A 21,978-nucleotide genomic window follows, 5' to 3' on the forward strand; every position below is an offset into this window, starting at 1 on the left:
TGGGGGGAGCTCCTCCCCAGGGGGTCACCTCTGAGGCGCGTGCAGGGCCAGCCCTGTTGCCCCACCGCCTGACCGGCTGGACAACGCACCCTTTGTGAGATTACACCCCTGCCCCCCAAATCCCACACAAACCCCCACCCACCAGGGGCTCCCAGAGCCAGGTGGAAGGCCAGGCCCAGCTGACTTGCTGTGTGACTTGGGGCGGTTGCCAGGCCCCTCTGAGCCTCGGTGTCCTTATCAGTAAAATGGAGCTACTCTGCAGAGTGGCCCTCTGCCTCCCCCTGCTGGCAAAGAGACCTCACTGCCTCAGTCCCAGGTGGAACAAGCCTGGGAGGAAGGTTTCCCAGGCGGGGGCGGGGGCAGCGGCCCCCTGGCCAGTCCAGGCCACCCTCCATAGCCCTCCTCCTAACATGCAGATCCCACCCAGGGCCTCTGCTCAGAACCACCCTGGCGCCCAGCACCCAAGGGAGGAAGCCAAGCTGCTCCACCCAGCCAAGTTCCTGCAGTCCAGGCCCCACTGAGCACCGGGGGCAGCCCGTCTCCCTCCCGCTGCTGGGGGTGCGGGGTCAGCCCGCGCTGGGAGGGCAGGTAGGAGGTCTCTGCGCTCCTCCACCATCACTGCTGCACCAGACACAACCACGTGACCCCATTAAGCCTCCCTGGCAACATGCAACCGTCAGCCAACAGAGGCTCAGAGAGGGCAGGGCCCTAGCCTGAGGCCACACAGCCAAGCAGCGAAGCATGACTGTAAGTCCAGCTCTGCAAGGGGCAGCCCCCCTCCCTGTCCCAGGTCACATCCTGACCTCAAGTCCCAAGAATCCCAGCTGAGACCCTCCGGCAGCCCGTGAAGGCAACAAGATGCAGCGAGAGCTCAGTGCACTGAGCCAGGGTCTCCCAGCTCTGTCCCTACCGGGACCCATGGGGCCTGGACCCCGCCAGCCACCAGGTGGGGGAGTGCTGGTGCTCTGCCACTGCCCAGGGCCCACTGGGACCACCACGGGGGGCTCTGAAGTGGCTGGACGGGAAGTGGCAGCACAGGAAGACACAGCCACAAGAGGCCCTCACACAGATGCAGAGGCTGAAGCCAGAGGGGAAGTCGCTCTCCGGGTCTCCTGAGGAGGGAGGCTCTGCCCCCTCAGTCCTTCTCTGCGCCACCACGTCGCCCCTCTCACCAGAGTCAGAAAGGGCGGCCCGCTCCCTGGATGGAGAACTCGGCCCATCGGGACCCAGATGGCCTCTCTCTCAAGGTCAAGGTTGCAGATCTCGGCACATCCCCACGAGGGGCCGGCATCAAACGCAGTCTGCACAGACCCACCCGGGCCCGGCTCCTGTAAGCCTCGCGTCCCGCCTGGCCACGCGGCCAGGCCAGGAAGCAGCTAAGTGCCTGTCTCAGAGGGGCCCGGCCAGGCCCAGAGGGGGTCAGGGCCCGCTCACGGCCAGGGGCACGTCCACGCTGGCGCAGAAAAGGAATGGCCGGGACCTCTGGGCTGCCAGGTGCACGCGGCCACACGGGAGAGGCAGTTTCTTTATTGAGGCCACCTGGACCCCACAGAGAGGACAGTGCGGGTCTGCTCGCCCAAGTCCCCACCCCGCCTCCGACAGAGTCCTGCAGCCCCGCCAGGCAGCTACTCGGGGGTCCTGCTTCTGCTCTTCGGGGACCAGATGTTGGACAAGCGGAACTTGGGCTTTTTCCTCTGGTCCCCGCCGCTCCTCTGCAGGTCTGAGGGGCAGACACAGGGGCTTCGCTCGCCCACCGCGTGGCCAGCGCCCCGCAGCCGTCCCTTCCACCCAGAGCCTGAAGGAAGCCAGGCCCCAGCGGAGCCGACCCGCACCCCGCCCCCGGTGGGAACCACCTGCCCTTGGAGCCTGGACTGGGCGCAGCCTGACCACATGGTCACCGGCTGCTCTTTGGATCCCTCAAGTGGCAGGGGACTCGCTCCCTTAGGGTGAGGCTGCCTGTGCCACCACGGGGCCCGGCACCTACTCCCACGGGATGCCCAGCGGCCCCCGAGCCCAGCCAGCCCGGCCTCCCGCGCCCACGCTGCCCACAGTCACCCAGTTTCTGGATCATGCTCTGCAGCATCTGGTCCTCCTCCTGCTCCCTGAAACACACGGGCTGTGAGGGGCCGCACGCCCGAGGCGGGGGTGCACAGGCCGCCAAGGGGCCCCTTGACAGCAGGGTCACCAGGCCTGTCACCTGCCCACAAGCCACACCCTGGCACCACCCTCCCCCGCCTCTGGGCAGGTCCCTGCCCTCTTGGGACCCAGCCCCTCAGCAGGGACCTGGGAGGACCTGGGACAGGGACGACGTGCGGGCAAGAGGGGCCAGGGGGCATGAGGGGCCTCCTCAGGGGGGCACCTCAAAGGCAGGTTGCCCAGCGCCCTGCCCTTGGCCCCCACCTGCCAAATGCACAACGAGGGTCTCCTCCTCCCACTGACGCGGAGGAAGACTGTCAGCGGGAGGGGACCCGGGCCGCCCCTGGGCTCCGCCCTCCCCTGGGCTCCGCCCTCCCCTGGGCTCCGCCCTCCCCTGGGCTCCGCCCTCCCCTGGGCTCCGCCCTCCCCTGGGCTCCGCCCTCCCCTGGGCTCCGCCCTCCCCTGGGCTCCGCCCTCCCCTGGGCTCCGCCCTCCCCTGGGCTCCGCCCTCCCCTGGGCTCCGCCCTCCCCTGGGCTCCGCCCTCCCCTGGGCTCCGCCCTCCCCTGGGCTCCGCCCTCCCTGGGCTCCGCCCTCCCCTGGGCTCCGCCCTCCCCTGGGCTCCGCCCTCCCCTGGGCTCCGCCCTCCCCTGGGCTCCGCCCTCCCCTGGGCTCCGCCCTCCCCTGGGCTCCGCCCTCCCCTGGGCTCCGCCCTCCCCTGGGCTCCGCCCTCCCCTGGGCTCCGCCCTCCCCTGCCCCCCGCCTGGCCCCACCCTCACCGGCCCCCCCACCTGAGCCGGTCCTCATCCAGGAAGTCGACGATGTCGCTGCGGTCATTCACCGTGGTCACGTACTGGTTCAGCAGATCCTGCTCCCGCTGCCGGTCCTGGGGGGACTTCAGACCCTCTGCAGGCACAGACAGGACACAGTGTCCCCCTCCCCACGCCTCAGGCTCCGCCACTGGAGGCGGGGGTAGGCCCTGGGCCATCTGGGGCCTCCCTCTTGGTGACGCTGGCTGAACAAACGAGTGAAGAGTGATGAACGGCCAGAGCAGAGCCCTTCCTCCAGGCGCCGCACCCGTCCTCGCAGAAGCTGCCCGGCGTAGAGACGCGGAACAGGCTCAGGGCACCGCTGTCTCCCTCCCACAGCAAGGAGCAGGCAGGGGCTGCCAGGACCCCAGCCCCCAGCCCAGCGCTCGGCCGCGGCAATTCACACCCACAGACACGCACGACCTGCACCCTGCACGTGTCAGCGGACTCAACCCTCACAGCAGTGAAGGAGGTGGGAGCCGGAACTGCCCTCACTTTGCAAAGATGAAACCCAGGCACAGAGAGGTTGAGTGACTCCTCCAAGGACACACAGCCAGGAAGTGGAGGAGCCGAGATTCCACCCTGGGCTCCAGAGTGTGCGCCACAGGCACCTCCCCCTGGCCGCAAGCTGTGAGGGGGCCTTGGAAAGGCCGCACCCGTGCCGACCTTCTGGGGCCAAGGCCCCCCCGCCCCCAGCCCCGCCGGCCCAGCAGGAAGGCCAGTGGACGCACCGGGCTTGGCCATCAGCCGGCGCAGCTCCCCCTCGAGGTCCTGCTGCTTCTCCTCCAGGCGCTGGTCCCTGGCCCTGCCGAGGTGGCGCAGGTGTGAGGCCCTGTCCACCCGCTGGCCCCCCAGCCCGTGCCGGGGGGGGGGCGCCTTCCAGGAGGCCGTGCAGGCGGGGCCTCTCACTTGTACATCAGCTCAGACTCCAGCCTCAGCAGCAGCTGCTTCTCATGGATGAGCCGGAACCAGTCCACCATGAGAGCATCCTCCGCGACGTCTGTGCAGAGGACCAAGGCGGGGCTGAGGGCAGGGACCGGGGCACCCACGCGGGGGGCCTGGCCGGGGCCCCAGGGCCAAGGGGGCCCCAGGGCCAAGCTGGCTTGAGGCCAGATCGGGGCACTGAGGGGGCGGGGGAGGCCTGACCCAGGGATGGAGGGGGGGCTGGCCTGGGGACAGAGGGGGGCATGGGGTCAGGGTGGCACGGGGGGAGGCTGGCCCATGGCTGGGGTGGCATGCGGGGGGCAGCATGTGGTCAGAGTGGTGTCCGTGGGGGTCTGGCCAGTGGTTAGGGGACCAGCCCATGGTGGGGGGTGGCGTGGGCAGAGGGGGCGTGGGCTGGCCTGTGGAGGGGGGCTGGCCGGGGACGCACCCCCCTCGGCCGCACGCAGGCGCTTCTCCAGCTCCACGCCCCTGAGCTCCAGGACGTCCAGCTGCCTCTCAATGTCTCGCACCTGCCTCTGGATCTCCTCCTGCGGCACGTAGTCCGCGTGCAGCTGGGAGGAGGGTGGTGAGGGGTGACGGGGGCAGAAGGGCCCCGGGAGGCCCAGCTCCTCGCCCACCAGCACCCAGACTACTCACCCTGACAGGGGAGGTCACTGACTTGCCAGGCGGAGCGGGGACCCCGGCCGGGCCCAAGGGCCTCCCTGGGGAAGAGGCAGGACCAGTCTTTAGGCACCAGACACCAGATGTGGTCAGGCAGGGGGTCTGACCCATCCAGCCCCACCTCCCCCGGATGCCCCCTTCACCCCTGGCTTCCCTGCTGAGCCCAGGAGGCCCAGACAGCCCCAATGGTCCCCCATGCTCACAGATCCAGACCCTGTCCCCAAGAAGTCCCCACACCCGCCCTGGGCCCTGCCCTCCTCCAGGACAGCAGCTCCTGCCACCCTGACCCACGGGCTCCAGGAGCAAGCGCTCTATCACTGCCAATGTCTGTGGCTCGGGCGCGAAGAGGACGGGGCCCTGTCCAGTTCTCCTGTGCCTGCCCCGGAAGGGTCTGGAGCCTCCAGGCCTCAGGGCCCACCTCACACGAGTGGAGCTCAGCGCCTCTGGGTGGGCTCAAGGCCAGCCCCCCACCCCCCGAACATGCCTTCCCTCTGTTCTGGGCTCCATGAGCTCCTGTTCATCCTCCAAACCCCCAGCCAGCACGTCCTCCGAGAGGAGCCTCCTTCCCTGCACCCCAAGCAGAAACGAGGGGCCACCGCCGTGCTGACCTGGTTTGTCCTCCTGCTTCCGGCTCCAGGCAGGGGCTTCCCGCCCCGAGGGCTCGGGCTGAAGCCAATTACCAGAAACGTCCAGGCTGGCAGGGACAGCCAGCTTCCTGCGGCGGGCGGGGGATGGGGATGGGGAGGCGGCTGCCCAGGGCAGGGGACAGAGCCACGTGTCAGGCCAGCAGGCCCTGTGCCCCCCCATGCCCCTTACCGCCTCCCACAGCCAGGCCCCCTCAGAGGAGTGCCAACACGGGGGACCTCACAGCCCTGTGCCCTCATCCTGCCCAACTGGTGGTGTCCACGGGAGGTGGGGGGGATGGCGGGGGGGGGGTCTGAGCCTCCACAGCTTGGAAAACGAGCTCAGTGGGCTGGTGCCCTGTTCAGGGTCACCTGAGAAGTGACATGGAGGCTGGACCCAGATCCAGGGGACACAGGGCTGGGAGCAGACACGCGCACTCACGCATGTGCTCACGTGCATGACACACACACGCCCACCCGGGGCCATCGGCTCCTCTGGCTGAGCAGGTGCGGGGACCACCCAGACCAGGCTGCCCGGTGGGGGGAGGGCCGGGGCTCCTGCTCAGCGTTACCTGAGAGGCTGGCCCCGGGGCCGGCCGGGCCTGGTGTCCTGTCTGCCGGCACGGGGGTCAGGGTGACGCGGATACCCCCCTCGGAGCTCCCGGAGGCCTTTCCGGGTGTGCTGCCCACCCTCGGCTCTCCACGAACCTGAGGCTCCTTCAGCTCCAGGGCCCTGGAAGGAAGTTGCGGGGGGAGATGGGAACAGGCCATCGCAGCCCCCCGCAGGCCAGCCCGAGGGAACCATGCGGCCTGAAGGTGGGGCCCAGCGCTACCCACCCATCTCTGTTCCTGACCTCCCACCCCCCTGGGCACAGGAGCGCCCACCTCCGCAGGTGGGCACGTGCACAGGTGCACACAGCAGACACACACGCAGGTACACACGACAGCCAGACGGCCACGAGCTGACCTGGTCGACAGAAGGCTGCTGTGCCTACCCCCGCCCCCGTCCTAACTGAGCTCTGGGGGGCGCTGGCCCTACCACTGCCAAGCCCACGAGCCAGTGGTCCAGCCCGGCTCCAGGGGCAGGCCTGGCGCTCCCGTCCCCCGGGCCTCCCACCTGGTTCGCAGTGAGGATATCCCACAGTCCTAATGGACCCTCCCAAGCCCAGTCACACGCGGGAACGCGGCTCTGGACGCCCAGGCCATTGCACACTGGCTTGTGCTTCCACCGTACGAGCAGACGTGCACACACCCTACTGTGGGGGCAGCTGGCCCGTGTGGGTGCCGTTATCTACCCATAAGCATGTGCCAACGCCCATGGGTGTGCCAAGCCCTGTGCTCACCCGGGACACAGACTCCCGCGAGCACAAACCCCAGGAGCCCCTGCCGCCCCTCACCTCTCAGGGGGACTTTTCTTCTCCACGGGCTTCAGGCGGGCCCTCCATCCTGCCGGCCCGTCCTCCTGGCCCTCCTGGGGACCGGCCGCCAGGCCTGGGGGTGGAGGGGCAGGGGGGGTCTGCTGGGCAGGGCGGCGCGTCCCCATCCCTTTCCCTCAGGTGACCCTTGGCCAGCCAGGCTCCTGGGAGGGACATGGGCTGACCTGGGGACAGGACTCCACCCTGTGCTGTGTGTGCCGGGGGGAACCACTGCCCCTCCCTGGGCCTCAGTCTCCCCTGCTGCCAAACAGGCCAGGGCATGGCCAACTGAGCCCTGCGTGTGTGGGGAGACCTCGCCTCCGTGCTCAGGACACAGTGGCCTCCAGGTGGGGCCTCAGCCACAGGAAAGCCGGCTCTGTGTGGTCGCTGAGTCGCTCGTGGATTCCCGGGACCCAGAAGAAGCCCAGCCCACAGTTCTGCAGAATGTGCAGGCAGGGGCTCGGGGGGCCAGCTCCAGGGAGCATCGGGGTCTGCCCAGCCCAGGGGCACTGTCCTCAGGATGGGGCAATAGTGACAGACATGCAGGGATGGTGGCTGCACAGCCCCTCAGGGGCTGAGCCACGGGGCAACTGCACAACGCAGCCCGGGTGGGCAGGTGGGTGACAGTCTCAGGAAGGACCCCAGGAGCCGGGCTGTGCAAATCACAGCAGACCCGCAGGCCAGCAGGCAGCGGCCACGACACACAGAGAGGCTGAGTCCCAGGACACAGACCCACAGGCCCCAGAAGCCGCCCGCAGCCCTGCCCTCACCCCACCCACGTTAGGGGGCTCTTACCCTTGGCCAGCGAGGCCTCCGGCTTCGGCCTGGAGCCAGCACCTGCCTTGACGGCCCCCGAGGGTGCAGGCGAGACCTTCTTGCCTGCCTGGGGCGACGCCCGCATGGTGCTGCCTACACTCAGAGGCGCCGGTGGCTCAGTCCTTGCCGCGGGGTCCAGGGCCTGGGGAGACGCCACCCTTGACAGTTTGGCTGACGGATTTGCTCCTGGCCCTTCGGTTCTGGGATGGGAATTCAGAGCAGGGGCGGGGGCCAGGGAGGGCCTGTGGGTGCGGGATCAGGTATCAGGCATGGGTGGATCCAGGCACCCCCTCCCACCATGACTCCTGACAGAAGCCCCTTCCTCCCGATGCCCACCCTCCTGAGGGCGGAGCCAGGCCATGGGCATCACTTCCGGCACTGGCACGTCAGCCTCCTTCAAGTCTGGTGTGAGCTGACATCAAAATACCCCCGGTCACACCATGCCCAGGGTGTTGGGGGAGGGGGCCACACCCCCGTCCCTCCCTCCTCCCTCCACCTGCTGGTCCTCTGGGGCGTCGCCGTGGAGGCCCAGCTCTGTCCTGAGTGACACGCGCGAGGCTGCAGGTGCAGCGGGGCCCAGGGCAGGCACCGGGCCCCTCCCCAAGCCAGGCGGCTCCTCCAGGTGCCCCTGGTTACCTGAGTTCTCTACCCGGTTCCAGCTGGGTTCCCGGGACGGGCCGGCCCCACCCCTGCACGGCCGGGCCCCCAGAGCCCCAGCAGCCCTCAGCCTACCCTGGGAGGCCCTGGGCACCACGGCTGGTCCAGCAGCAGGGAGACAGCTCCGAGCTGAGATACCCCCAATATAAGGGGTAGCAGGAGACCGTGGGCACAGCACCATCTGCCGGCCTGGTGGGGAGCCTCCTCACTGGAGGGGTGACGATCGTGGGGCACATGGGGCCCCCCCAGTTCACATCCCCTGGAGCAGGCTCTTCGCAGGCATGATCAAGGTAGGGTGGGGTCTCCCTGGATTCAAGAGGGGCCCTAACCCCAGTGGCCACGCCAAGTGTCCTCGCAAGAGAGGAAAGGAGAGGACAGACGCACAGGGAGGAGCCCGTGAGGACAGAGGCGCCGAGCATGCAGAGCGCCGGCCCCGCGGCGGGCGTGGCCCTGCCCCCGCCGGACTTGACCTTGGGCCTCCGGACCGAGGAGGAATAAAAGTCGCTGTGTCAGCCGCTGCGGCGCTCTGTCCTGCAGCCTCGGGACACGAGCCGGGGAACCCTCCTCCACCCCATCCCCCCACATCCGCTCCGTGTCCCGCGTGCAGAAAGCCCTGGTGGCACTGGGCTGTGGGCGGGGAAGGCTCAGCGCCCCCCACGCCCCCGCTTGGATCGCACAGACCATGGTGCAAACCCCCTGTGGCCTCTGCCTCCTCATCTGTGAAATGGGCGATCTCGCCGAGGACCAACCGAGTGTGGGCCAGGCCCCGGGGGCGGCAGCGTCCTGCCCCTGCGCCCCAGAGAGCGTGCAGACCGGCTTCACAGCAGTAGCCGCGTCCCCTCCTGCTGGCCACCTGGCACTCCGGCCCCTCGGCCACACTTCCCAGCGGAGGAAACAGTCAGGGGCAGAGCCCAGAAGGCCTCCCCCGCCGCCCCGACAGCCCCGGCCTCCTGGGGCCCCGGTGGCTCGTGCCGCCAGTCCCCCTCCTCACCCACCTGCCGGGGGCCTGAGCACCAGCCTCCCTGAGCTCTGGAAGGGCCTTCTGGAGGAAGCTCCGCGCCTGCGCCTTGCTGCTGTCCCTGGAAGCGGCGTCCTCGGCGGCAGCGGGGACCCTGCCAGCCGGGCCCTGGTCGAGGGCAGCTCCAGGCGTCTGGAAGAACCTCTCCCGGGCCTGCTGCATCCTAAGGGTCGACGAGGTGGAGGCCGGAGCCTTGGCCGGGGCTGGAGATGCTGGCCTTGAACTGAGCTTGGTCTGGGGGGCGGCGACTTTGGGGGTTACCTGGCCTTGTGGCGTGGCCGGGCGAGGGTCCAGGGCACTTGGGGTCGTGGCTGAGCGAGAGCTGCCTGGCGGCAGTGACCACCCCGTCGGAGAGCTGTTGGTCACATGAGTACTGGCTTTGCCAGGCGCAAGGCCTGCCAAGAACCTGGGCCCAGCTGGGCTCCCCATGGGGGCGTGGGAGGAGGCAGTGGTGGCCGGAGGGTCAGCTGCGGCTGGAGCAAAACCTCTGGCAGTCACATTGCCCACCCTGGGTTCCCAGGCAGATGGCCTGGCTTTTGGCCCTGCGTCTCTTTGCCCGTGCGCCTCCTGGGCCTCCTGGGCCTTCCTCGGGGCGCCGGGGAGCTTGGCGTCCGTGGGGCCGTGGGGGCCAGCAGAGGCGGTCTCGGGGTGGTGGCTGGAGCAGACGAAGACGCCGGGCTCTCCCGTGGCTCTGTAGGCCCCCGAGTGCAGCGTGCTGGAGCACTGCTTACACCTGGGGGTGGGCGGCAAGCAGACGGGCTCCAGCCTCTGCGGGTTGGTGCCCGCTTCCCCGGAGCACACGCCCGGCCCCCGCCCGCGTCCCCCTCACGCGGCTGGCGATTCACTCAACAAACACCTCTTCTCCAGGCTAGGCATGCTGAGTCACTGGCTCCCCCGAGACCCTCGTCGGGGGTGCGGACGCCCCCCCACACCGCCCGCGCCCATCCGCCCGCCCCCGCCCACCTGAAGCAGCCGCGATGGTACAGCCTCCCGTCGGCCAGGTGGCGCTGCACCAGGTGCACGTGCTGCCCGCAGATGCCGCAGGTGCCGCTGACGGAGCTGGGCGCCGAGGCCGGGCCCTGGGGAGGGGCGCCCGCTGACGCGTCTGAGCCCCAGCACGTCTGCCCGCAGCTGCCCACCCGGTGGACGAGGTCCCATTTCACGGACCCGACAGCCGAGGCCCCAGGAGAGGCTCAGGCAGAGGCGGGCTGGGCTCTAAGTTCAGGGTCTCCAGCCTGGCCTGAGGGGAGGGGGCTGGGGGCCGACCTCGGGGGTCTCCGGGGACCCCGGGGACGGATGCCGGCACCTCCCATTCCCACCCCAAGGCGCAGAAACCGACCCAACCCCCAGCCCCCCTGGGGGGAGCCGGGAGCCACAGCCCACCCCCGAGGGACCACCCACCCTCCTCCTCTGAACTGTGGGGCGACCCTACTCCCTGCAGCCTGGGAGTGAAGGCCTCAACCCTGCCCTCTCTCCCAGCCCCACCTGGGCGGGAGCGGCCTGAGGCAAAGCCCCTGCTCGAAGCCCAGAAAGGCCTGGGTCAGAGGATGGAGCTCCACCTGGCCTCAGTTTACCCGTCTGTACAATGGGCATCCTATCCCGGCCTGAAGGAGCTGCACCAGTCCAGGGGCAGCGGAGGCCATGCCTGGGACCCCAGGGGACCCCACCCATCCTGGGCACAGGGACACTCAGTGGAAGCTGGTGGGAAATCCAAGAACCAGAGGGAGGGCAGCTGGGCACTTACAGCCTTCCGTGGCGGCCCTTCTGTGCCCCCCTCCTTCCGCGGGACAGTGGGGTTTGTGCTGACTGGAGACAGTGGCTGCCCCCGGGCTGGGGTGGGCAAGGGCCTGGCTGGCTGGGATGGGGCCTTCTTTCCAGATGGTTCCTCACTGGAGTCCGATGGAGGCCTCTTCACACCGGCCATGCCCCCAACTGGAGGGAGACACACACGGTCAGGGGGCACCTGGTTCTAATAAAGCTATCCGGGGCCAACCCTGGCCTGGGGTCCCTGGAGGTACCCGCTGCCAGCACGGGACCTGGAGCCCAGGGTGGGGGTGGGCGCGGGGGAGGGACGGCCCCAGCGAGCCCCCCTTCCCAGGAGGGGCCAGGCCTAACCCCGGCTCCTCCATCCCCTCGGAGGGCGCAGATCTGGGCTCAGGGAAAAGGGACTTTCTGTTTCCTCACAAAGCGGGACTCTTAAGGGCGTCTGGCCCCGTGCCCAGCGCGATTCCGGGGATTTCTAAGCCTGGGGGAGGGGCTGGGCTGCTGGAATAAAGCATCTGGAATAAAGTCCCCTGGGCCTGCCCCCCCCTCCCCCGCCCCCGGCCTGCCCGGGCCACACCCTGCCAGGGCCAGCTGGATCGCAGCACCAAAGCCGGGCGTCTGGAGCCAGGCCTGGGGCCCGCCCGGGGTGCCACCCCACCAAGGCGAGAGCTCTGGGCACAGACCCCCAGGGGTGCAGATGGCAAACCCCGGCCTGAGGAGGGGCAGGGGGAGCTGGTGCATGCACCCAAGGGGCGGCAGGAGGCCTGGGGCTGGGACCCTGCTTGTCACGCAGGACCGGGCCCTGGCTCCCCTCGGAGGAGGCGACAGCCCTGGGCACCATGCGTGCTCCAGAGAGGTCCCCACCTGCCTGACCCATCCCAGCGCGCACGCCCGGCAGCACTGGGTGCGGGCTCGGGGCTGGGCAGGGACCCCAGAGGGAGAGGCGCGTGCTGGGGGCTGGGGCGCGGGGCCGGGCAGCCCACTCACTGGGGGAGCGTCCGTGGAAGTAGTTGTAGTACTGGGACACGTAGGTCAGGATGCTCAGGCGGTCGGGCACCCTCAGCGCCACCATGTCCTCGGCGTCCAGCAGAGCGGGGATGCCCAACTGCTCCTCAGCCACACGGAAGGCCTGCGGGGGGGGTGGGGGGGCGGTCAGCAGGGTAGGAGGGGGACCCTTCCCCTCCCCCCTCCTCAGCCAGGCCACCAGCTCCTCCTGGGAGGGGCCCCGAGGCAACAGACCTGCTCGAAGCCCAGAAAAGTCTGGGTTCAAGGTTCGTGCTCTGCGTACTTGGCCTCAGTTTACCTGTCTGTACACAGGACTCACACCCCGGACACAGGGCTCGGGGAGGGTACCTGCAGGTACGTGGTAGCAGCAGCTGAGGCCGTGCACCAGCCCAGAGGGGCCCCAGCTACCTGTTCCCAGACCCCTCCATGGCCCCCACACCCCTGAGTCAGCCTGGACGCCCTGGCCAACATGGCCCTTATATGCCCGGTTGGGGGCAGCTTTCTCCATGGCACGGGCCCTCCCCAAGCCAGCAGGTGACATGGGTGCCCTAGGAACCAGAGCTGGGGGGGGGACCTGGAGGCTCAGACAGGGACACTCGCTGGACAGGGGAGGGGTTCCCCCATGGGAGGGAGGGGCATCTCTGCTCCTGTCACCCTAGCAGCCACTGCCTCTGCCAGGGGACTCTGCACATGGGGTGCAGGGCTCTTCCTTGCTCCTCTCCCCTCCCCTGCCAGCCTGGCCAGGCTCCTGCCTCTAACGCCAGCCTCACCCGATTTTGCCCAAACCTCTCTCTAACCTCGCCCTAAACTGCCACACCCTCCATGGAGCAGGGACAGGGACACTGCAATCTCTGTGTGTCCCAGATAAGGCGCCTGGGTGCCCAGACCTGCAGCCCTCAGCAGTGTGCCTGCCTCCACACCAGAAACATAGGCCCCCCCATCGCTCCGACTGCAGAGGACACCCAGGTGGGACTCCTTCCGCTGTCCCCCTTGTCACCCCCTCCTCTACTCTCTGCACAGACTCCCGGGAAGCGGTGGCAGCTGCCAGCAAAACACCCGGGCCTCCCTGCTCCTGTTCCAGCCTCCTCCCCACTCTGTTCCAGCCTCCTCTGTGCCTCTGTTCCCATCTGCTGCTCTGCCCCAGCTGTGGCCCTTACTGTTTCACCCCGCAGCCCCTCACCTTTGTCTTTAGCCAGCAAGGCTGGCCCTGTCCCCTTCTGAAGCCGCTCACCACTCCCCGACACCCCACCTCTCCCCTGTGGTGCCTGTTCCTGCCCACATCCTGTCTCAGGGGCAGTGCGGTCCGACGACCCTGTCACGGTGGATGTGACCTACTCCAGGCTGTCCACGTGCAGCTGGTGAGTGTTTGAAGCGTGGCCAGTGCAGCTGAGGCACTGAATATGTCATTTTATTTCATCTCAATTAAGTTAGATTTAAATTCAAATTGCCCGCACTGAGTGGGGCTCCCTGGGCATGCAGATGTGACCTGCCAGCCGGAATGCCAGCTCCGGGCTGAGGGCATGCATGGACACGGGGGGCAGTGCACATGGGTGGCCGGGGCTGGAGGCTGCCTTTCCGGGCATCGGCCCACAGGGGTCACGGAGCTCATTGTGCAGCAGGAGACAGGCTGGCACAGAAAGGGGTTCCACAGCAGGACAGCCGGGCAGGATTCGAACCCAGGCCAGCCTGAGAGCAGACCCAAGCCAGGACCCACCTAGGGCCCTGCCCTCCCACCCCTCCCCCGCCAAGAAAAAGGGGACCTGGAGGGCCCCACTACAAGATGGGGGCCATTCTGGGGAGCAGGGGTCACCTGGCCTGGACTGGCTGCAGAGCCCAGAGGCGAGCGCCTGGCCTCCACGTGGCCACCTGCAGGTGGCAGCAGCGGCCCGGGGAGGCCCCGCCCACTCAGGTCCTGGGACTCTGGGGACCAGGCACCCCAGCTGGGACGGCAGGAAGGGGGCACTCACCAGTTGGTTGTTTTCATAAATGTTTTCCTTCCTGAGAGCATTGAAGTTTCTGGAAAATGAAAATACAAGTGTTCAAAGCAGCTCAGCGTCCAAGGGGGGGGGGACCAGGAGGGCCCCCCGAAACCACCTTGTCCAGATGGGGAAACGGAGGCAGGGGAGGAATGAGGTCACACTGCAATCGAGACGAGGGCAGGGCTGGACACAGGCCACAGACTCTGGGCACAGGGATGCCGCCAGCACCCCCGGTGACCTGGGCAGCGATGGCCACACAGGCTCCGGCTTCAGCCTTCACCCCCTGCCCGACCGAGGCCCTGGTGGCGGGCGGGGGGGGAGTTCCTGGGGAGCCCACATCCCATGGGTGAGAGGCCCCATGGACGGAGCTCCCCGCTGCCCCCTGGGCAGGCAAGCTGGACCCCCTCCCGGCTCCCGTCACTTTATTTACCCAGCGCCTCCCGTGAGCACTGCCACTCTCAGCTCTTTACAAATACAGACCCACACCTGTAGGTGCTGTCAACGCCCGCCTCTCACGGACAAGATGAGACACAGAGAGGCTCCCTGACCTGCCCGAGGTCACACAGCTGGAGGACAGGACCAGAGCCAGGCCACGGCCTCAGTGTCTGGGTGTGTGTGCCCACCGGGTGCCCAGCCTCCTCCCGAGGGGACAGACCCTCAAGGCTGGGAATGTTAGAACCCCCGCTCCCTCCACATTTGACCCCAAGGGTGCAGGGGCCTCGGCCCGGCCTGGACGGCAGGCCTTGCCAGGTGGGTCCCAGGCGCACACATCACAGCCAGAAGGATGCTCGAGCAGGAAACACAGCCGGACCCCAGCAGGCGGCCCGTCCAGGCCTGAACGCGCGTCTCCAGGGCCGGTTAAATACGGGTTCGTCTGTCTGTCTGTCCTCATGCTTTGCCACTTGGGGTGAGACGCATGGTTCCAGAAACCTCGTGGCACAGGAGCGAGCTCGGCTGCCAGCCGCATCCCCACTCACCCAGGCCCCGCTGTCTGACTTGGGCGTGTCCTCTCCCCTCTCGGGGCCTCAGTGCAGTGTCCCCGTCTAAGCTGGTGACCCAAGCTTCACACGGTGAATCTGAGGGCGCTGGCTCAAGGCCAGGCAGGTCTCAACCAGAGCGGGGAGCCAAGACCCTGAGGCCACCTGGCCTAGGATGGCCTGGCTCCCAGCCCTGACCCGGGGACAGCCCAGGGAAGCCGATTACACAGATGAGGAAACTGAGGCATCAGGCAGCGGCCGGCCCTGGGCCACCTCCCTTCTCGGGGGGCCCTGTCGGCCTCCAGCAGCCTTTCATCAGCCTGCCGAGCACTCCTGGAAACCTCGCATTTCCGCCTGGACCACCTCGCAGGTAACGTGTTCCAGATGCTGAGACCACCCCAGGAGAACAGAGGGTGCTTTGTGCCCAGGACAGGAAGCAGGCAGACCTGACCCCAGGGGACGAGTGACCAGAGCAGCCTACGCCCACCGATGTCCACAGGCCCGCGGAGCGGCCGGGCTCCATCCTCGCCTAGGGGCCTCTCCGCCGTGCGGGCCCCTCCATCCTCGGCGTCTGGGCCACCCTCCCCTCCCCCCGCCTTCCCTTTGAAAGCTCAATCTCTTCTCCAGACCTGCCCCGGGTCACTGACCGCAGCGGCCGTGTCCTCAGCAAGATGCCCGGTGCCGGAGGGCAGGATAACAAGGTCTGTTTTGTCTCCAAACAAGCGAGAGAAGGAAGCCCTCTGCCCCCTGCACTGGCCTCGGTCCACCCGCAGGGCCGCAGCGGCTCCGGCCTGCCAGCTGCCCACAGGCCCGCTCTCCCTGCAGACTCAGGGCTCAGGGTAGATCGGGGGCACGCAGGACAGCGGGGCCCGCCCCCTGAGCAGGGTCAGTGGTGCGCGGGCCAGAGGCTGCAGAGCTGCCTTTCCACTCGGGGGCAAGGACCCCGCCCCCGGCACCCAATCCGAGCTGCCTGCCCGGGCCCTCTGGCCCCACGGCTCGGCCGGGCCGCCCTGCCAGGCCCACGGCCACCAGCCCCTCCCAAACCGTGCTCCCTCCCAGCACCGCGGCCCCCGGCCTTAGCCATGCTGCTCCCTCCTTCCCATCTCCTGAGGCTGAGCGCACGTTCCCGTGACCCCACGTCCCCACATCCCCGTGTCCCCGTATCCCCGTGTCCCCACGGCAGGAGGTTCAGCAGGCAGCACCTCGGTCCCTGGAGCTGCACAGCACAGCTCTGAAGCCCGCAGGCTGGGGACATGGCAGGGTCGGGGCGGCCTCCCAAATCCTCTCAGGGAGCGCCAAGGAGACACCCACCCGGCCCTCTCAGGAAGCCCAGCAGGACCCGCTTTCCGCCAGCAGGTGCCCCCCCCACCCCCCCGCCAGGACGGGCCAATCCTCCCCAGAAGCTACGTGCCGGAGCCCAGGCCCCGGGGCCTCAGAAAGGGACTTTTGGGAGAGAAGCAAGTCACCGAGAGTCAGTGGGGGCCCTGAGCCAAATGACGGATGCCCTTGGAAACAGCATCTGGAAGCGAGATGCACAGCGGGAGGGCAACGTGCCGGAACAGAGGGGGTTGGGGGCGGGGAGACCGCTTCTGCCAGCTCAGGGCCAAGGCTGGACGGGCCGGGGGACAGCAGCTCCCTGCGGTCCCCGCCGTCGGCAGGATCCGGACGTACCCGGTTTGAAATTCCAAGCGTTTGCCTAGAAAGGAATCGACCTGGGATCCACTGCCTGGGCCCTGGCTGGACGGGCCGGGGGACAGCGGCTCCCTGTGGTCCCCGCCGTGCCCGTCGGCAGGACCTTGTTTGGCAGGGCTCGCAGGCTGATGCCTTGGGCTGAGCCTCAGGGAGGCGGCCGGCTTGCGTTTAACGCCTTGCTGGACCAAACTGGACCAAACTGCAGCAGCTTCACCCCACTCAGCCGAGGGACGCAGGGCACCCTCCCCGGGTCGATCCCTTTCTAGGCAAACTCCCGGAATTTCAAATCGGGGATGTCCAGGGATGCCTCCTGGGCACTGCCAGGGCCAGGCACACAGCTAGTGCTCTGTAAACGCTGCCGTGGTAAACGCATCGGCGCTCGCCGAGCGCGGGGACCCCCGTGGGGCCTGTTTTCTCGGTCAACACGGGCCGAAGGAGTGAATGCGTGGGTTTGCGTGGCCAGTGCCAGCCGGCGTGTGTCCTGCCCTGGCCGGGCCAGGCTTGGCCGAGAGACGGAGACGAGCGTGGCTCCTCCCGGCTGCTGGCCTCCTCCTCCCCCGACGCCCCAGGGGTTCCTGGAAACGTGCACCCCTTCCAGATTCCCGGAGAGCCGGCCTCACACTGTTTATTTCTCGGAACAGAGGGCAGCTGCGTGGGGGGTGGGAGCGGGGCCAGGGGGCTGCCAGATGCAGGGCCTCTTACCCAGGAACCCCCAGGACACCCGAGTCAATCCCACCAGGAAGGGGAGCAGAGAGGGAGCACGACAGACGCAGTGAGGCTCAGATCAGCAGGCGGAAGGAACGGGAAGTCCAGGGGGAGGCCACAGAGCAGAAGCGGAGGGGGCTTCAGGCACAGAGGCAAGGCAGGCACCCCAGCAGAGGCCTGGGGTGTCAGGCAGAGTGCACGTGCAGGGGCGTCCCAGGCGGGGCCTGGAGAAGAGGTCCCCATGGGGGCAGAGCTGGGTCGGGGCCTCCTTGTCACCTGGCTGCAGGCTGCAGGCCTCCCCCAGGATGGCACAAACCCTGACCCCCGCTGTGAGCAGGGCCCAGCCAGGAGGGGCCAGCCTGTGGCTCCTGCACCGGCCTGAGGAAAAGCGGGGTGTGTTGGGCCTTGAGCCCCCAAGCTGCCCCCAGGAGGCGGGCCAGCAGCCCCTTTCTGCCCTCCTCCTGAGAGTCTGGCTGGAAGGTGGCTATAGCCCTCAGGCCAAGAACAGAAGGCTTCTGTCCCCAGGCAGCTTCCTGCTGACCAGGAAGGGAGGTCGGCTGGGACCAGGGCCCAGGGCCCAGCCCCCTCGGCTCTGGCCCAGGAAGGGAGCTTGCGGGTGGGGGCCTTGGGAAGCCAGTTTCCTGACCCCCCAACCACAGTGCGTCTCCAAGAGCACAGGGGGAGCCGCGCCTGCTTCTGGTGCAGCCTGATAGGGGCCCAGAGCCAGAGGGAAAGGCCAGGTCGCCCCACGGGGAAGTGGGGGGGGCAGTGAGTCTGCACAGAACCCTGGGTCCTGAGCCCCGAACCCTCCAGAGCTCTTACCCAGGGCCCTTCTGTCACCCTCCCGCCTTAACCGCTCGCAGAGCAGGAAGCCCGGCTGGGGCCCTGGGAAGCACTCCTGCACTGGCACCGCCTGCCCGCCTGCCCGCCTCTCCAGGAACCTCAGGCCCACAGGTGCCCAGGTGCGGCTGGAAGAGGAAGAACCACTCCCTCTAGCCCCGCAGCTTTAGGCCTGGAGGCAGGAGGGGTGTTTGTTTTGGGTGGTTCCTGCCCTCACCTGACTGCTCAGCAGTCGTGGGAAAACAGACCTGCGGGCAGGCGGCACCCTCGGGAAACCAGGGCGGCCACACCGGCCAGGGTCCCCCCGGGGGGACCGATGCAGGTCACAGGTGAACCCCCAGACCTCAGCGGGCAGAGCCAGAGCGAGGATCAGCATCGGGCATGGAGTCCCCACCTGGCGGCGGGCTCCGCGCTGGCTCCTCGCAGCTGCCCTCCGCGGGGGCCCAGAGGAAACGCGCCGCGGGAAGCAGGATGAGAGAAGGCAAAGGGAAGGACTTCCTGGTGGCCAGTCTAGGAGGCGGGGGGGGGGACAGGATGTCCACTCTCCTGCTGCCAGAGGGTCTTCACAGGGTGGGGGCTGTGGGGGCGAGTCTCACCCAAGTCTGGCCCCAGGGGGCTCCCCAGAGGGGACGGCCCCCCGCGTGGCCCTCCACAGTTCCTCCCTTTCCTGCCCTCGCCGTGGGGGCGGCTCAGGGCTTCTTGGGGAGACCAACCCCCTCCCAGCTACCAACTCGCCCAGAGGCACTGCCGGGACCAGAAGCGGGGTGCTGACACGCGCGAGCCCACACCCACGGTGTTTGATCAGCCAAGATCTGTGGCGTCCCTTCTGGGCCCCGCCATGTATGTGAAACTTACTAGATTTCTACCGCTGTCGTGGCAAATGTCTGCAAACTGGATGGCTCAGACTAAGGGACATTATTTCCTCTCCATCCGGGACCAGAAGTCACACATCAAGGGCCAAGCAGGGCCTTGCAGGCAGGGCCGGGCTCCCTCTGGGGCTCCAGGCCTTCCCTGGCTTGTGGCCACGTGCCTGGTCTCTCTGCCTCCGGGGTCCCATGGCCTCTGCCCCCGCCCTGCCACCGCAGCCACTCAGCCCCCGGCACACGCCCCCATCTGCAGACCGCCAGCTGCACACCTGTCACGTGCCAGACACGGCTCCAGGCTCTGGGGACACAGCAGCAAACACATCAGACGGACACCCCCACCCTTCTGGTGCTGACGGTTGGGCGGGGGGCGCAGATGACCAATTACGCGGCCAGCCTGTCAGTAAGATAGTTCACTGCCACGTTCAAGGGCGGGCAGCCCTCCTCTCCCAGCTTCCTCCGCGACCCACCTCATCACTCTCTGGAGCTACCTTGAGCTTCGGTTCATTTATCTCTTTGCTGTCTCTGTACCTAAAAGGTCACTCCCAGAGGCAGGGGCCAAGGCCGTCTTGTAGAGTATGCAGTGCTGAGTACACAGCAGGCACTCAATAACAGTTACAGGAGCTGCTGCAGGACACCAGCTAGTGCCTGCCTGTGTACACACCCACATGCGCTTGTCCTCAGGCTGTGCATGCTGGGACAGGTGCACACACACATGCACACAGGCCTGTAACCCCAGCACAGCTGGGGACAGATGGAAGCTCCCGGCTCGGAAAGGCCCCAAATCTCCAGCTACACCTGCGCAGCGTCCCAAGCCTGCACCCTCTCTCCCTCCAACAGCCACTTCTGCTGACCGTCCAGGCTGCCGAGCAGGGACTCTGCAGGCACCTAGGTGAACCTCAGCCTGCCAACCCCCACTGCCAGCCCGTCTCCCAGGCCCCACGACCCTGGCGCACCCCCGGCAAAGCTCCTCTTCGGGGGTTGGCTGGGGAAGGGCATCCCGCCTGGACACCTGGCTCCGAGGGCGACATCCCGGGCGGGAGCCGAGAACTCCCCACGTGGCTCTCGTAGGCATTTCACCAGCCCCGGGAGGAGGAAACCGCCTCTTTCTTAACACTGGTTTCCCCGTAGAGGGCAGGGGAGTGCTTGGGGACAGTCCCCGGGGGTTTGGGGAAGTCTGGGTGCAGACGAGGGGTCCCCAGTGCCAGCCCTGGTCCCGCTCGATGTGCTGTGTCCTGAACAAGGATGCCTCCTCCGCACACAAGAGGCCGGAGGGCAGCCTGGAGAAGGTGCTGCCTGGAGACCTCCCTGCAAACACGCCCCACCCGCCCCTGGCTCCAGCCGTAACTTCTCAGGAGAACGCTTTTGATTACACATCACGCTATTTCCAGAAAGAGTCTTCCGAGGACACCTTCCTGGGCCTCAGGCCACCCAGCCCGGGCCCCTTCCCTTGCTGCTTTCCTCATTGTGAATTCTCTTGAGGTGTGGGAGCCAGGGCCTCAGGGCACAGACCTCGGGGCCAGCAAGCCAGGTCCCAGTCACAGCCAAAGAGCGTTTGCTGAGTGAATAGCAGACGGAGAGGAACCAGGGTAGGGACACAATGTGGTAACAAGGCACGGGCCCTCCAGCCTGGACTCCAAGACCTCCTAGGGGGGGACCACCTAGCCCCCCATCCTCCCCACCTCCCAAGGCTCCCATCTTACGCCCTGTCACCCTGGGGTAAGAAGGCCTGGTCATTGGGGCCCGGGGGAGAAGGGGTCTCACGCTTCCGGCTCTCATTGGCCCCTCCCCCAGAGTGACCCCAGGCTGCATTCCTAAAGGTGCTGGAGAGGCTGGGGGAGGAGCAGCAGCGCACAGCAAGTCCAGAGTGACCGGCCACCCCCTGATCTGGTGGGCAGGTCCCAGGACAGGGGGCTCTCAGAGCCCAGAACGGCAATTCCGCTGGCCTTTTCCCAGGGAGACTGACCGGGAGGGAGGGAGGGCTGGCTGTGGCCAGAGCCCAGGACGCTGGCCTGAGTCACAGACTGACTAAGTCGGCGGGGGCGGCCGGACGTCCCGGCTCCGGCCCAGCTCCACTTGGTGGCGGGGCACACGGAGGCCAGTGGGGGCAGCCTGCAGGGGGCCACAAGGCGGGCGTGCCTGCAGGACCGGGCCGGGCTCCGCTCGGCTCCAGAGCGCCCCGCCAAGGCTCTGGGCCTGGAGTTCCGACCGCGGTCCATTGTCCCCGCCCCCAGCCGGAGCAGCCAGGCCTCAGTTTCCCGCCGGAGGCCGGCGAGCGCAGGCAGCGGGGGAGTACTCACATGAGGTCCGGCCGGTGGCGGTGCAGGATGGCACAGAAGGCCAGGCCGTCGCGGAACGACGTGGTCATATTGGTGATGCTCACGTCCCGGTAGCCCTCGCACTGCTGTCGGCACCACTGCTGCAGCGCCGTGATGGCCGCCATGCGGGCAGCGGCGTCCGCCCAGCCAGCGCCGGGACTCCGACAGCGCTTCCCGGGGGCTGCGGCCCGGCTCGAGCCAGCAGCGGACGAGGAGCTGCGGCCGAAGAGCCCAGGGAGGACCGAGCCGGTGCCGCGGCTGAGCAGCCGGCCGAGGGCGGCCGGAGTCCGCCGGCCGGGCCCTGCCCCCGTCAGGACCACGCCCCCGCCCAGGCCCCGCCCCGCCCCGGCAAGCCCCGCCCCAGGCTCTGGCTCCTCCCTGCCCGGCCCCGCCCCCGCCCCCGCCAGGCCCGGGGCAAGGCCCAGGCCTCCAGCAGGCCCCGCCCCCAGCAGGCCACGCCCTAGGCCCCGCCCCACCGAGGCCCCGCCCTCTGCCCGCCTCCCTCCCGGGGTCTGGATGAGGCTCCAAGTCCTTCTCGTCGACACTTCCACCACCCGCATGGGGCGTGCCCGCAAGGCACTTTACGGACAGGGCAACGGAGGCTGCCTGAGGTGGAGCCGGGCAGGCCCGACGGCGCCCCCCATCCGCGCCCGGGGAGCGGCAGGAACGCCCCTCGCATTTCTAGGCTTTCAAAGGACTTTCCCATCTGGGCTCTCTTGCAGGCAGGCGGGCACGTGACTCTCCCAGATTCAAGGAAG

At 68.2% G+C, this 21,978-nt stretch overlaps 1 protein-coding gene across 3 annotated transcripts; it reads right to left on the reverse strand.

Annotated features, from left to right (window-relative positions):
• Positions 1-1,488: 1,488 nt before the first annotated feature.
• Positions 1,489-21,515, reverse strand: MICALL2 (MICAL like 2). 3 transcript variants are annotated; one of them, XM_047779397.1, is made up of 17 exons: positions 21,203-21,492; positions 13,814-13,862; positions 11,829-11,970; positions 10,822-11,009; positions 10,041-10,156; positions 9,055-9,810; positions 7,382-7,644; positions 6,569-6,662; positions 5,744-5,904; positions 5,157-5,297; positions 4,525-4,589; positions 4,316-4,439; positions 3,853-3,943; positions 3,675-3,748; positions 2,926-3,040; positions 2,056-2,095; positions 1,489-1,720 (listed from the first exon to the last, which is right to left on the reverse strand). In XM_047779397.1, exons 1-16 carry the CDS (start codon positions 21,343-21,345, stop codon positions 2,068-2,070), a joined length of 2,550 nt encoding a protein of 849 aa, XP_047635353.1. In that variant the 5' UTR covers positions 21,346-21,492; the 3' UTR covers positions 1,489-1,720; positions 2,056-2,067. The 3 variants fall into 3 exon arrangements, with proteins under 3 accessions (XP_047635353.1, XP_047635352.1, XP_047635354.1); XM_047779396.1 differs by having other exon boundaries at positions 2,056-2,102; XM_047779398.1 differs by having other exon boundaries at positions 1,489-2,102; positions 21,203-21,515.
• Between the last annotated feature and the right edge of the window lie 463 nt (positions 21,516-21,978).

This window comes from Phacochoerus africanus, chromosome 5 (genome assembly GCF_016906955.1).
Source record: "Phacochoerus africanus isolate WHEZ1 chromosome 5, ROS_Pafr_v1, whole genome shotgun sequence".
Classification (NCBI taxonomy): Eukaryota; Metazoa; Chordata; class Mammalia; order Artiodactyla; family Suidae; genus Phacochoerus; species Phacochoerus africanus.